Source organism: Vanacampus margaritifer, chromosome 17, assembly GCF_051991255.1.
Source record: "Vanacampus margaritifer isolate UIUO_Vmar chromosome 17, RoL_Vmar_1.0, whole genome shotgun sequence".
Taxonomy (NCBI): domain Eukaryota; kingdom Metazoa; phylum Chordata; class Actinopteri; order Syngnathiformes; family Syngnathidae; genus Vanacampus; species Vanacampus margaritifer.
In genome coordinates, this window is record NC_135448.1 from 19,019,806 (window position 1) to 19,034,682 (window position 14,877).

Below are 14,877 nucleotides of genomic sequence, written 5' to 3' on the forward strand. Positions count from 1 at the left end.
AGCGGCTTCAGAAGAGCAAAAAAAGTGGTCCAGTTATTTCAGTGTATGGAAGTAAAAAAGTTGACTTTACATCTTTTCTGTGTATTTTTCATGAGGATTAATGGGAGTAATGCTAACATGCTAACAAGATGGCAACCTGTGTAGCAAGAATGCCAGGGCTAATTAGTAAGGGTTTTGCATCTTGCCCATCGTTAATGAGAATTGGCCAATTGCCAACATGCTAGCCAATATCTGGCTCAAAAGCAAAAGGGCCAATTGATGAGGATTTTTACACTGTGGGTATTCATTTAAATGAGAATTGAACAGTTGCCAAGCCATGGATTAGTAAGGATTTTTGCATTTGCTGTGTATTTTTTATATTGAGCATGCTGCATTTACCAAAACACTAACATGCGATCGCGCTGTCACACTTCAGGGTCCAAGGAAAGTGCCGGGGGCGTCGACGAGGACGACTTTGTCAAAGCCTTCACGGATGTCCCTAGTGTCCAAGTAAATTGGCGTCTTTTCAAAAGACTTACTCTTAGTCTTTGCTCTGTTTTCTATTTAAAAAAAATAAAAATAAAATCTTGCAGATCTACTCCAGCAGAGATCTGGAAGATAACCTCAACAAGATCCGGGAGATCTGCTCCGACGACAAGCATGACTGGAACCAGCGAGCCAATGCCGTGAGTTCCCTTTTGTTCAGTTTTAATCCACCCCCCCCCCCCCAACTGGACTTAAAAGGCTTGTTTATGTCATCAGATGAAGAAGATCCGCTCCCTGCTGGTGGCCGGCGCCACCTCCTACGACTGCTTCTTCCAGCACCTCCGCCTTCTGGACGGAGCCTTCAAGCTCTCCGCTAAAGACCTGCGATCCCAAGTGGTCCGAGAGGCCTGCATCACCGTGGCGTAGGTGTCGCCGATGTATACCGTCTGCACCATGTTGGATATAGAACCCTGTTCATATAGCGTCTTCATGTTTAGGCATCTTTCTTCCGTGCTGGGCAACAAATTTGACCACGGCGCCGAAGCCATCGTCCCCGTCCTCTTCAACCTCATCCCCAACTGTGCCAAAGTCATGGCCACCTCTGGCGTGTCAGCCATTCGCATCATCATCAAGGTAATCAGACTGCAACAGGATTTTGACGACGCCGTTTTATTACAGAAAGGAAGGTGGCACAAGTCCAATCGAAATGAAAGAATTTTGAATATTAGACAGAAAGTGAAAGCGACTATTGTTAAAATTAACAAAATAATACACAAATATTAGGAAACACAAATATTAGACAAAAATAGGAAATGTACAAAAAAAGGGAAAAAATACAAACGTATTAGATGACAAATACTCAAGTATTGTAATTATTAATATAAAATATGAACCCCAAAAAAATGCTACATATTGGATAAAGACTTGATGTTTCTAAAATAATCTTCATGATGTCTGATGGGCGTTGTCGTTTCATGCTTTCAGCACACTCACGTTCCCCGACTGATCCCCTTGATCACAAGTAACTGCACGTCCAAGTCTGTGGCTGTTCGAAGGTGAGACAACTTATGAGACAAGCTATGAAAAAAATCACTTGATCTTCAGCATAATAAGAACAACAAATGTGTCCTTCAGGCGCTGTTATTACTTCTTGGACCTCCTGCTGCAAGAGTGGCAGACACATTCTCTAGAGAGGTGAGCATGCACTCCATATGGACACCTATGGGGGGGTTCAAACATTTTTTTCCTTTTTTGGTCTTGTATACATTTAATATAGTATTTTGTATTATGTATGTTTGTCTAATAATTATTTATTTACATCTCGTATTTTGTGTAAAACAATTTTTTAAAAACGTTTATTTCTCATCAAGTGTATTTTTCTTATTTTGTGTCATACATACTTTTATTATAGTTTTTTTCTTTTCTTTTTCTAATGTTTGTATACAATATATATATTTTTTAATTTACTTTTTGTCCCACCTATTTTTAGTAATAAAGTTTTTTTTATATTTTTTCCTTAATATTTTTTTATTTTCTGACTAATGTTTTGTTTTATGCTATAATCTTTTTTGGGAAGCTTAATTAACTATGTGTGTATTTTTTTTGTCTATTGTAGTCTTTCCCAATTGAGTTTTTTTGTGTTAATTTTTTTTTTAACGTATTTTTATTTTAGTTCTCAGATTCTTTCATCTTTCATTTTTTTCATCTTAGTGTAAAAAAAAAATATATTATATATAATAATATATATATTTATATTATTTGTGTTTATTATTTTTCTATTTTTTGTTATATTTTTTTATTGTTGTTGAAATTATTTTTCAGCTAATATAGTATTTTGTGCAATAGTATAGTATTTTTTTAGGATAGATTCTTCCTATTTTTTTCCATCATTAAGGTTTTTTTGTATAGTTTTATATTCTTTGGAGTCTTTTCCTCATGTTATATAATATTTTGTGATTTCTTTCTAAAATGTACATAATTTTTCATCATATTTTTTTTTTTTTTTACTTTACTAATATTTTGACCATGTTGTTAAAGTGCATTTTATTCAATTTACACGCACATACCTCTATCACAGGCACACAGCCGTTTTAGTGGAAAGCATCAAGAAAGGAATTCGAGACGCCGACTCGGAGGCGCGAGTTGAAGCCCGCAAGTAAGCCGCGCTTCAAAATGTTTTCGTTTGGGGAAACCCGAGACCTCTCTCCACTCACCGTCTCATCTCTCGACCCCCTTTCTTCAGGACCTACTGGGGCCTGAGGAACCACTTCCCGGGGGAGGCGGACGCGCTCTACAACTCTTTGGAGTCGTCGTACCAGCGCACCCTGCAGTCGTGCCTGAAGAGCTCGGGCAGCGTGGCCTCGCTGCCTCAGAGCGACCGCTCGTCGTCGTCTTCGCAGGAGAGCCTCAAGTAAGACCCATTCGGAAAAATAAAGACGTTAAATACATTCAATGAGAAATACTAAAATATTCTTGAAAAGATTATTAAGGAAAGGTACTATACTAGAGGGGGAAAAAAACACAATCTACTGAAGTTTACTATTGCTAAAAAGTGACATTTTCTTGCTTGCACAGTCGGCCGTTGTCTTCAAAGTGGTCGGCGGCTCCGGGGCGAGGTGAGTCCACACACACACAAACACACACACACACACACGGAAGACACACACAAAACACATCATCCCTTTCATTATCACGTTTGTTTACATCCCATCTGTTTATTTTTGTACTGTGATTCCTGCACGTGTTTTTTGTCATGACATTCATGCCCCCCCACCCCCGCCCCCCCCTCACTGGTACCCCGTCAGTCCCTGTGGGCTCAAAAGGCAGCGGGGCAGCATCGTTGTCGGCGGCCTCCCTGCAGCGCTCCCGCAGTGACGTGGACGTGAACGCTGCCGCCATGGCCAAACACCGGCACGTGCCGCCGTCGCCAAAGGGGCCCAGCCGCCTGCCCCCCGGCTCCTACGCCTCACTGGGTAAGGGCGCCTTTCAGTCAAGGAGGCGGCCAATCAGAGAGCAGCCGGGGGATGACACGCGGACTCTCCGTTTTTTGTGTTTTTTTTCCCCTCCATTTCTTGATGCTTGCGCTTTGCATGCCTCTATGGCTGTGTTTTGAATCAATCACACATTGCGCCTCCCCAATCACGATATACGGATTTAAAAACCACAAAATAAACTCTTAAAGAACAACTGTCGACTTTTATCGCTGTTCGCCAGTGATTAATACTAGTGACTGACTCATATTTTAACGTCTCAACTGTCAGTCAAGTTTAAAATGAAGCTAACCACTGTTTGGAAAAATGTCATTGGTCTTTGTGAGCCACTGTTTTAAAATATTCAATCTATTTTATATTTAAATTTTCTACGATTTATACCAATTTTTTCAAGTGCTGTTTTTTTTTTAACAGTTTTATTTTTTATTTTTTGAACAGCCACTGTTTTTAAGATGAATAATAATAAAAAAATATATATATTTTGTTTTTAATAATCATTGTATTTATTGAGGAAGCATTTCCCCCTTTATCTTAAATTATTCTAATAATTAAAAAGATTTTTGCTACTGTAGTAGGGGTGCTAATATGCTAAATTAAGAAATGTTTTAATTTGTATTTTAGTTGTCGAAGTAGTCTGAGAAAAAATAAAATAAAAATAACACGTAACAAGTAAACACAATACGATTATTGAAGCTGCTCCAGTCACATAATTTCCATGTTTTTTTCCCCCTGTATCGTCGCAATGCATCATGAGAGCGCTACTCTAGGGGCCATTTTTCACTACTTTTCAAGATGAATTGTGGGATATACTCACTAACCACAGATTAGAACGCTCTGAAGGGTCCCCAACTTATATTAGTGGATAGGGAGCGATTCCGAACACAGCCGATATGTTTCACTGCATGTTTGAACGTCTATTTCACGATCTTCTCAAGTTACTAACTCACACTTCTCCTTTCTCTCCTCTTTTGGCTTTAATTCTTTTCATTTTGATCCTTGCGTTCACTTTTGTCTTTCAATTCTTCCTTCTTGATTGTTTCTTTTCATCCTCCTCCTCCTCCTCCACCCTCGCTCCTGTAAAGATGATGCCTCTGATAAAACGGATGGTAAGATCATCTCTTCCTCCTCCCTCCTCCCCTTCACCCACCCCAACTCCTTTTGTGTGGCCACACAGCACCTCCTGCTGTCTGATTAATCACACTAGCATCCTAATTCATATCCTAGACTTGATCTAAAGCATCCTTCTGTTGATTGTCCTTTAATTCAACTAAAGTTATGACGTAAAGAATTAATTGGGCTCGCATTTACTCCTTGTGTGTCTGTCTTCAGGAGCCAGGTCAGACGATGGTAAGTTAGGGAAAGCATTGTTTACTGGCGCTTTGTGTTTAGAAGAATGGGCAGCTTTTTTAGGATCTTGCGCAAATGGTGTGCAATCAGGGCTGGGACACTTAATTGGTGGCTTTTTTTTTTTTTACCTTAATCATTAGGGCCCGACCGATATGCATTTTTTGAGGCCTATTCCGAAACCGATTTTTTTTCCCCCCCAGCCATTTTGCCCAATTGGCCGATGTTTAAAGGGCCGATTATAATAGGCGGCCAATTAATTGGTCGGGCCCTATTAATAATCCAAAAATGCAATTAATACAATGTTTAGTGAATGATTTTTGCAGCCCTGATTGCACTCACTTAAAATGTCCTTCCTTAGATGTTTTCTGGCTCTGCTGATGCATTTCTATTTAGAATCCCAAAAATATCCTGTACATTTTAGATAGAACCCAATGAAAGAAAATGTGCCCTATTACGCAGATTCAAGAAAAAAAAACACTTCTTGAGCCATTTACTCCGAACCCAAGAAAAAACTATCCACCATTGCCATTGGAGAAAATCGAAAACCCAGAAAAAAAAACATCACCTGCAGTTTTTACACAGACCACAATAAAGGAAAATCCACCTGAGCCCTTTAACACATAATCCAGTTAAACTACACGTGCCATTGACACAGAACACAGTTTAAAAAAACTAAACTACAAAAAACACCACAAAAAAAAAAATCTAGTGTTGCCATTATGGCTCTGATGCACCCCAAAAGGTGTAAAATTTCCAGTCAGATTTAGTTTGCTTGTTCTGTGTTGGTGCCATTTTATAACAAACCACAATACGGAAAAAGGCAGCAAAATGTCTTTCTCTGCAGGCAATGTGATCGGAGCTAGTGCTTATTTGAAGCCCCTTTCGCACGGAGTTTTTCTAAAATTGCTGCATCAGGACAGCGACAGAAATGAACGTCAGGTGTTGAACTCCACACAACCTGTTCCACCTTTCTGACATTCCTTTTTACAGATGGTGTGAAAGGGGCTTGTGTACTTAGCTGTGACTTTACCCAACATTAGCCATCTTAAGCTTTGGCTCTCTAGTGCGTCTTTTTGTGGAGTTACATGCTAAAGCTAATGCTAACCGTAATGTAGCCATGTTTGGTGGTGCGTGTTTCAAAGGCGTTTGCCTGCTTGCAGGCCGCGTTCGCACCAAGCAACCCTTGACCACCGCCAGCAGCGCGTCCAGCCAAGTGGACTCGAGGGGACGCAGCCGCACCAAAATGGTCTCGCAGTCGCAACGTATGTTACCTCTTTCAAGGCACAACTCAATACCGTGAGAGAGTGCGCGCATGTGTGTGCTTGTTTAGTGGGATTTCTGTATCTGTTACCTTCACGGCAGCGGCCATGTTTTTGTGCCTTCAGGTTCCGACGAATCAGATTGTACACCAGGTATTCTGTGCGTGTGTGTGTTTCAGATATGTCAAAATGTGTGCGTGTGTATCTTACTGTGTTCCACTGTGGGAATGGTGGCACACACGCTCAGCTCATTCAGGTGTTTTTTGTGCAAAGAAAAGTGTTTTTTTTTTTATATATATATATTTATTTTTATATATGCAGTGGAACCTCTGAGGTCCCATTCGAAAACAATACAAATAGTAATAATTTTGTTAACCACTGTAAATATGAAGTACAGAATTAGCGGTTAAGGTTCATCCTTTTGTGAATGTCAGTGTTAAGGATTTAAAAAATCTATATTTAATTTAAGCTATTTAATTTCAAAGATATTACCCAATTTTAATGAAAAAAATATACATTTTTAATCATTTAAAATCAAACTGAAATTTTGTGTTTGTTTTTTAAGGGGAAAAAAAAGTTTACAAATATTTTTGAGACATTTTTACTAAGTTTCTGGCAGAAAAAAATAAAATATCTGTCTGAACTCTAAAAATATTTAGAGTAAACACTTTTGGGGTGAATGAGAATGAAGAAAAATTTATTTAGTTAAGTACCGTTTTTGTGGGGGATTTTTTTTTTTTAACCGTTCATTGTTTTTTTAATGATCACATCAAATGTTTTAACATTAATTGTTGTGTAAAAAGTTTACCCCTGTAAAAATAGTCAAGGCTGTAGTCAGGCTGATGCTGCTCCTTTGCAAAAACATGCAGACTTGATTTTGAGAGTTTTTCTCATCTTTTGAGATTTATTTTTCACCCGTACTTTGGAGCATTCTACTTTAGAGGTTCCACTCTGTTCTTGCGTGTGTGTGTGTGTGTTTGTGCGTGCTTCTTTGCATGCAATGTTTCATCACCGGGCTTCGGTGCGGAAAACACAAAAGGGTTTCAAACTCCCCAAGCAACATCAATACAGCAACATTAGCCAAGACGTAAGACGGCCAGACAAATGGACGAACTCAACTGTCCGCTGATCACGCATGTACAGGAGTGTATTTTGTCATTTGGTCCTTTTCCTCATGGTGTGGACCGGCTTCGCTTCCATGTCCCGACATGCCCCGCTCACACCCCGGCCCCACCCAGCTCCAGACATTTTGTGGGCTCCTTATTGATCTTCTGAAATTCATCCATTCCATGGCGGCGCTTTCAGAGCTTTTCCCATCCTGTGTTCCAACCTTGCCATCGTTCACCTTAGTTTAATCTGCTGTTCCTTCCCCTCTCCACGGCTCAGGATCTCTGTCTGCTACCTCCGCCGGTGGTAAGAGTCTTAACGCCTCCTTATTGTCATCATTTATTAGTACACATCCTCGCACTGGTTGGCTCCTCCTCTTCCTCACACCACAGGCCAATGCATGTCGGGGTTGCTTGTAGGGTTAACTGATGTTTTCGCCACACTCTGTTACTGCCACTGCAGCTATCACGGGGCAAAAACGTGGTCAGAAAAGTGAAAGGTATTTCTCAAATAGTGGTGTAACGCATCCCTCAAATACACGCTGAAAACAGGCCGTTTTCATAGCTGCCGATTTGTACTTTTTTTGCTAACCAAAACAGCAGCGTAGATATATTTAAGGAAATAAGAAAAACAAATGCCCTTATGACAATAAACATCCCCCTCAAATAGACGCCTCACTCACCAGTTCGTGTCTGCATTTGAACGTTGTTGCAAAGATAGAAATGAAATCCGCATAGGCACCATATGCAAATAAGTCTAAGGAATCCAATCAAGACAAATGCATGCCTCCCTCAAACATGCCCCACTCCAACTATTATCAGATGTATATTACTTAATGGATACTTGAGTTCGCACTGCTGAGCCCATTTGAAGTCTGTTGCTAACTAAAGAACGGCACCAAAACAGATTTGGACCTGCTTGCCACCATGTTGTTTGTGTTCAATAAACAAACTCCTTCCGCAAATGGATGCTTCTTTGAAAAATGTACACAAATGGTACCAAAACCTTGCATTTTTCTCGTCGTATCGTCTTAACACCCGTCAATGTCACTTGTTGATGTTTTTAGCTTAGCCGTGTTTGGTTAGCATATCAGCTGTGTGTGTCTGGCGACCGCTCATTTGTCCGTTTTCCAGGCTGATGGAAAGTTGGCTTCCATCACGACTACCGACTTGACTTGTCATTCACCTAACTTGACACCCTTTCTTCCTGAAGCGGGAAGCCGCAGCGGCTCCCCCGGGCGCGTGCTGACCACCACGGCGCTCAGCACCATGAGCTCGTCGGCCCACCGGGTGCTGCCCGGGACCACCGGGGACGGGCGCAGGCGTAGCCGCATCCCCCGTAGCCAGGGCTGTTCCCGAGACTCTTCACCCACACGCTTGTCTGTCGGTGAGTGGCGGAAAGGATTCTTTGCACCACATTTTATTTTATTTTATTTTTTTTGCTCGATTTTCCAAAATAGTGTCAATCAAATTTTCAATGAAAATTCTACATATAATCCAACGGGAAAAATCTTTTTTGAGCTTTGTGCAAATTTATTACATTTTTATTTTACACACAAACTGGTATTATGACAACCCAAATTTGTTTTTTTTTAAAATCCTTTTTAGCATTTTTTTTTTTTTAAACTCAGAAATCACATTCAAAAAAAGAAAGAAACGTCCTTTCTGGGATCTCAAATGTTTTCATCCCGTCCCGCCTCCCCATCTGTCCTCCTTTCTTTTCCCACTTCCCGCTTCTCCAGCTCCCTCCAGCATTAGTTCTGTCTACAACGGCGCCAGCAGAGGAGGTAAGGCTGTACCCCGGACCGCCTCGAACCACCCCCGCTCAAATATCTGAGCTTTGTGATCTACCATCAGTCTATTTGTCGTCCAAATTTGCTCTCTAACATGACGACCGCAATACGAACGCATGATCCCGACGTCTCCGTATTAACAAATGAGCGTTCTCACTGTATGTCAACTCATCTTCATCTCTGTGATTAAGCCAGCGATTAACCCTGATTGGCTGGAACATCCATTGAGGCGCAATCAAGCACGCTTGCCCTTCCTTCCTTTCTTCCCTCCCGCCACCACTTTGATTCATCTCACTTCCTTTGTCCTCGATGGCCAAAAACAGTTACGCAGGATGAATATGGTGTTCAATGTGAGCGCGGAGAACTCTTCCACAGATCAATAACAAACCATTTTATTTTGAAAAAACGGCAATGTTCCTGATCAGGCCGATTTATGTATGCAAGTTGGACTCAAGCTGCACTGTGCAGTAGGACGATCATTTATTTTAGGGGGTACAAAAGAAAATGTTTACACATTTAAAAATATTAAGACAAAAAAAAAAATAGACACTATAATTTTGTAAGTTCCTTATGGACCAAACATAACTTATAATAATATATACTTATAACAATATATATTTATTTATCTATGGTGGCAAAAACTTGAAGTTGGAGTGCAGCATGTGCACAGTGCAGTAGGACGATCATTTAATTTTTGGGTACAAAATAAGAAAATGTTTAAACGTAAAAAAAAATAGTTTGAAACACTATAAATAACTCAAAAATTAGTATTGTTAATCTTTTTTTAACGATTATGCTGATTTTATAATTGTGGAGTGTAATAATTGAAATTGTAATTAAATTTTGATAAATTTTGTTTGCACAGCCCTAGCAGATGGCCGTGATCTTTGCATGTTGCTTTAAAATTAAAAGCGGTGATCCACAAGGCCCTCTTCTAAGCCACTTGCCTTTTATTGATTGATGTGCTACCTGAAGGCATAGACATGTTAAATATGATCATAACTCTGCTAAACAATGCCGACAAAAAAAAAAAAGATCTTAACTGGAAGTTGACCCGTGCTCACATTCCCTCCTTTATGTATGTCACATTTTCCTCCTCCTTTTTCCTCACATTTGTCCTCTCTCTCTCTCTCTCTCTTTGTCTTTCACAATCTTCTTCCCTCCTTCTCCTCGTTTTCGCGCCACTCTCGAACCATTCTCGGCTCAGCCCGGGGCAGCCGCATCCCCCGGCCCAGTATGAGTCAGGGCTGCAGCCGAGAGGCCAGCCGGGAAAGCAGCCGGGACACCAGCCCCATACGCTCCTTCACGCCCCTCGGTGAGTAGCAGTAGCCGGACCTCCCCCAACTGCCCGCCGCCCAACCCCGAAGAGGTGGAAATTTGGCAGCCAAGCAATCCAAATCACTTGCACGTTTTTTTTTTTTTTTTTTTTCCTCCGGGACTTTTCGGATTCCGCTCACACCATTAGCATGGAGCAGCGCAGGGGGCTAACGTGAATTGTATGTTTGTGTGTGTTATGTGTGTTTGAATCTGGGTTGCAGCCACGCGGAGCTACTCTCGCTCCACGGGAGCGCTCCACACACCCGATGCTTTCGGGGCCGCAGGTGAAGGCTGAGTACTCGTAAATGCTCTTCATGCCGCAAACAACCAACCAACCAGTCGGCTTTGATTTCGCATCTTTGTCTTTTCTTTGCTGCACTGCTTTTCTGTTCTCTTCTTCTTGCCTTTATTATTTGTTCTTTTTTTATGTTTCTTTTTGCATTTAGGATGGCAGAGCCTTCCAGTGGAATCGCATGTTTCCTCCCCATAATGGAAAAACATTTGTGTTCAGGATAGCTGCAGTATTTTTCTTAGCTCTTATTAATTTTAGCTTAAAAATGATTTTATTGTTTATAAAATCTAGCTTTTACCATATGAACAAAAAACGAACAAAAACTTCTGGTACCCGTGGGCTGCTCGTGTTTTATAGAACTCAAGGTTCAGTGGACAAAGCAGAACATTTTTGTAAAATTAATTTCATCTCTGACTGTACATGTTGGAGGCACACAGATGTGCAGCCAATTTATTGTTAATTTGCAGATTGACAGAAAAGCGTAAATGTTTTTAAAGAGAAACGTAATCTCCTCAACACTGCTATCATGAACACAACTGTATAAACAACAGTTATCACTGATGCCTTTTCCTATTTTCTTTCAGTCATATTTTGTCCTGAAATGTCATCTAACAAGTCATAACATGAACTTACAGTTTTGTCATGAATGAGTCGCCGTCCCAGATGTATTTTTTTTATTTTATTTCATCCAAAGCATGTCAGCCCTTTTTCCTCAGTCGCTCCTCCATTTTTCCTCATATCCGTCGCATCTTCTTGTAAATAGGCTCGAGTTTCGGCATGGGTCAATCCAGCCACTTGTCATCCTCGGTCAGCGCCATGAGGGTCCTCAACACCGGCTCGGACGTGGAAGAGGCACTAGCGGACGCCCTGGTATGAAGACCGTAACCGTGCGTGAGTTTGTGTGTGCGTGTAAACTAACCCTGCTTCCACCTCTTGTTTAATGCTGTCAGCTGTTGGGAGACATGCGATCTAAGGTCAGCCTCTTTTTTTTTTTTTTTCCCTGCCTCGTACCTTCAGTCTTGTCTAGTCTTGCCTTGTTTTGTGTGTTTGCATGTGTGTGTGTGTTCATTACCCAGGAGACCACTGCTGTTGTTTTTCCACTAAAAGTACCTGGAACGACTGTTTTTTTTTCCCAGGGAATTGAAAGGTTACTGTGGCTCAGTGATGTTTAATTTCAGCCTGAGGTCATGATCAGGCCAGTTGATTCAGAGGAAAGGTAGTAAAAGTAGCTGCAAGTGTGCTCCTTATCCAGTAGGGGGCAGTGCAAAAGCAACATTTGTGACTATTGCATGGAGAAATCTTCAGAATTACTAAATAAAATGTTCAATCGCTTGCATGAAGCAATTTTTCACAACGTAACAAAGCAGTTCTTATTGCTTAGATAGCTCAGTTATACTTCAGTGATTATTCAGTGTTTTGAGTTTGCCAAGGAAAATACAACACGTGCGAAGATTCTGGCTTCATTTCCCGCCCTGTTTCTTCCTCTGTGCTTTTGCTTGCCCCGCAGAAGAAGCCGGCGCGGCGGCGGTATGAGAACTACAGCATGTACTCCGACGACGACGCCAACAGCGACGCGTCCAGCGCCTGCTCGGAGAGATCCTACAGCTCCAGAAACGGCGGCGCCATACCCACATACATGAGGCAAACGGAAGACGTGGCCGAGGTTAGGCGCCGTCTGTCTGTCTGGAAGGACGCCACTGAAATTGAAGGCAATATCAATGAGTGATGTGTCCAATGTTTGTGGACTGTCCAGGTGCTAAACCGCTGCGCCAGTGCCAACTGGTCCGAAAGGAAGGAGGGTCTTCTGGGCCTCCAGGCCCTCCTAAAGAACCAGCGCACGCTCAGGTGCGCCCAACGACCTGCCGCCACTTCAACATTCCTGGAGAGTTGTCGTTTGTTTTGAAAATGAGCAATTATCATTTGCAGCCGCGTAGAGTTGAAGAGGCTGTGTGAGATCTTCACCCGCATGTTCGCCGACCCGCATAGCAAGGTATGGTTTGCATGCAGCTGCATGTCACAAGCACTTTGTTACAGTTGCACAAATCCATCATTTGGTTTCCCGCCATTTCTCACTGTACCGGATTCTGCCTCCCGAACAATGAGGAGACTCACTAGCACTTCCCTCCTGTTATTCAACGGCAAAATTCACAGCAGGTGTAAGAGGCGTCAAGCGGCTTAGAGTGTCATTAGCAGGTTGCAGGACGAGTCACAGAAATGGAACGTTCCATGGCACCTATTATGAATTATGTCCTTCAGCTCCTTGTTCAAGAAAGTCAAATTAAGCTCACCTGTAAGTGGATTTTAGGTTCATCCTGAAATTTCACCCCAAAGCGCAATACCTTGCCTTGAGATACCAGTTTAATTCGTTCTGCCACCATGAACTCAACTCAAAACATTTTGCGTCATTGAAATGAATGGAAATTCCATTAATCCGTTCCAGACTTCCAACCAAAACGTTTGTAATGTGGTTTCAATGAGGCAAATTACATTTTATATTATTTCATAAAACACTTAATAACATACATAGTTAAATACAAAGTGAAGAATTAAAGTCATCATAATTAATGCATTTCGACCCCTTCTTTTGCTACTATTTTAAGTGAATCAGTCATCTCCAGTGATATTAGTAGTTTTCCACAGAGGATAAAGAAAATATGCCAGTGAGTATTGCTAATTATTGTATAATAATTATTCTTTTAATTTTTGACAGTTTTAAACTCTGGGTCAATTTGACCTGCAGCAGAACAGGAGGTTTAATCACCAATGATGCATGACGCGCACATAAACAACACAAACAGGGCATGCAGAGTGTTCTAACGGCATGCCACACCCGAGTGCGCGTGTGACCCGACTGGACGGACGGATCGCCGTTGGCCGCGTTGGCTGCTGCTTCTTCCTCATTCAGAATTCTAGAGAACTAGTCAGGCTGCCTTTTTTTTTTTTTTTATATATATATATAACCAGCTTCACTGTGCTCCCGTCTAATCCGCATGGGTTCCCTCTTCCCGCCCTGCTTCCCTTTTTTCCTTTGATTTTTTTTTTTTTTTTGACATTTTGATGGTTTCAATGAATTTCAGCGAGACTCCGGCAGAGTGTACGGCACGGCAGAATCCGGTATAAGCTCAGCCTCCTTCAAGGTACCGCATCCCATCCCCCTCCCACCTCATTCCCTTTTTTCTTTTCTTTTTTCCTGTGGTTCCTTCTTGCATCTCTTCCATGCAAAACGTCACCTTTCCAGACGTTTGACTTCACAAAGTTGCCTCTTTTGAATTCTAACCAGAGCGTCTCTTGTGTTTCTCCTCCATGATGCTGTTGCTGATCCCTGGAACTCCACAGAGAGTAAGTCTATTTGTTCTTCGGATGAAAAGCTAACCCACTGCTCGGCGACAACCTTCCCTCCCTGAAAGAGATGTTGCGCCCTGATGTCACTCGGCGTTGTTGTGATGGGAGCCTTGCTGATGGATTGTAACACAAAACTCTTCTGAAGTCACTTCATGACCACTCGGAGCACAAAGAACAGATTTGTGTTTGCGGTAGAGTACCCACGGCATTGGCACAACTAGAGAGTCTAAAAGGCGCCATTTGGTGGTTGCGAACGACGTGAAGCTAATCGAGTGACCTTCAAAAGTACAACTATGGATGAGTTATGCAGCGTGTGAAGTTCTGCAACTAGTTTTCATGTTTTGCTAAATTGCAGATGAAGCATCCAGTGGAAAATGTCTCATCATAAGAGCTTTCACAAAAACAAAACAAAAAGGCAATTCCTGTTAGAAACCGCGATCCAGCCGGCCGAATTTTCATCAGAGCTGTAAAAACAAACAAAAAAAATACAACTAAAAACAATATGAACATCAGGGAGTGACCGTATCTGTCTGAAGTTTTTAACTTTTAAACATAACTCTTTGACTGCCAGACGTTTTCAGAAAAGGGATGCCGTGGGTGCCAGCCGATTTAAGCATTTTTGACTGATCTTTCAAGGTCCACAGAAAATTATGTTTTTGGACTATGGAAACACACATACTACCAAATGAAAGATTGGACTCTCATCTTTCATCAGGAAAAAAAGTTTGTTTCTACCTTATTCCGTTTTTCAGTAATCAACAATAGAAAATGGTTAGTTTCACCTCTGTTTTGAAAAAAAAACGTCTTTTGATGTCTTTGGCACTCCTCCATAGGATTTTACTAAACGTTATTTAACGTTTTTGGCAGTCAAAGAGATAAATGTTTTTTTCCATTTTTATCCGTCTTCAAAGACACTTGCAATGTGACGCGCGATCGCATTCACAACATGTGCAATGACGCTGCACT

The 14,877-nt window shown here is 41.5% G+C and overlaps 1 protein-coding gene across 5 annotated transcripts in view; it reads left to right on the top strand.

The window, feature by feature from the left end:
- Positions 1–14,877, top strand: part of clasp2 (cytoplasmic linker associated protein 2) — a 39,467-nt gene that overhangs the window by 18,025 nt on the left and 6,565 nt on the right. The window contains exons 9-34 of one of the 5 annotated variants that reach the window (XM_077548817.1): positions 416–489; positions 573–665; positions 742–887; positions 963–1,098; positions 1,450–1,520; positions 1,600–1,659; positions 2,543–2,620; positions 2,708–2,875; positions 3,040–3,080; positions 3,270–3,437; positions 4,538–4,561; positions 4,785–4,802; positions 5,963–6,064; positions 6,188–6,214; positions 7,448–7,474; positions 8,381–8,554; positions 8,910–8,954; positions 10,168–10,275; positions 10,499–10,561; positions 11,333–11,439; positions 11,520–11,543; positions 12,077–12,232; positions 12,323–12,414; positions 12,496–12,559; positions 13,647–13,706; positions 13,906–13,908. In XM_077548817.1, the coding sequence (XP_077404943.1) occupies positions 416–489; positions 573–665; positions 742–887; positions 963–1,098; positions 1,450–1,520; positions 1,600–1,659; positions 2,543–2,620; positions 2,708–2,875; positions 3,040–3,080; positions 3,270–3,437; positions 4,538–4,561; positions 4,785–4,802; positions 5,963–6,064; positions 6,188–6,214; positions 7,448–7,474; positions 8,381–8,554; positions 8,910–8,954; positions 10,168–10,275; positions 10,499–10,561; positions 11,333–11,439; positions 11,520–11,543; positions 12,077–12,232; positions 12,323–12,414; positions 12,496–12,559; positions 13,647–13,706; positions 13,906–13,908 (2,129 nt within the window). The remainder of the gene's footprint in view (positions 1–415; positions 490–572; positions 666–741; positions 888–962; positions 1,099–1,449; positions 1,521–1,599; positions 1,660–2,542; positions 2,621–2,707; positions 2,876–3,039; positions 3,081–3,269; positions 3,438–4,537; positions 4,562–4,784; positions 4,803–5,962; positions 6,065–6,187; positions 6,215–7,447; positions 7,475–8,380; positions 8,555–8,909; positions 8,955–10,167; positions 10,276–10,498; positions 10,562–11,332; positions 11,440–11,519; positions 11,544–12,076; positions 12,233–12,322; positions 12,415–12,495; positions 12,560–13,646; positions 13,707–13,905; positions 13,909–14,877) is intronic. The other 4 variants (XM_077548818.1, XM_077548820.1, XM_077548819.1 and 1 more) reach the window with 4 other exon arrangements.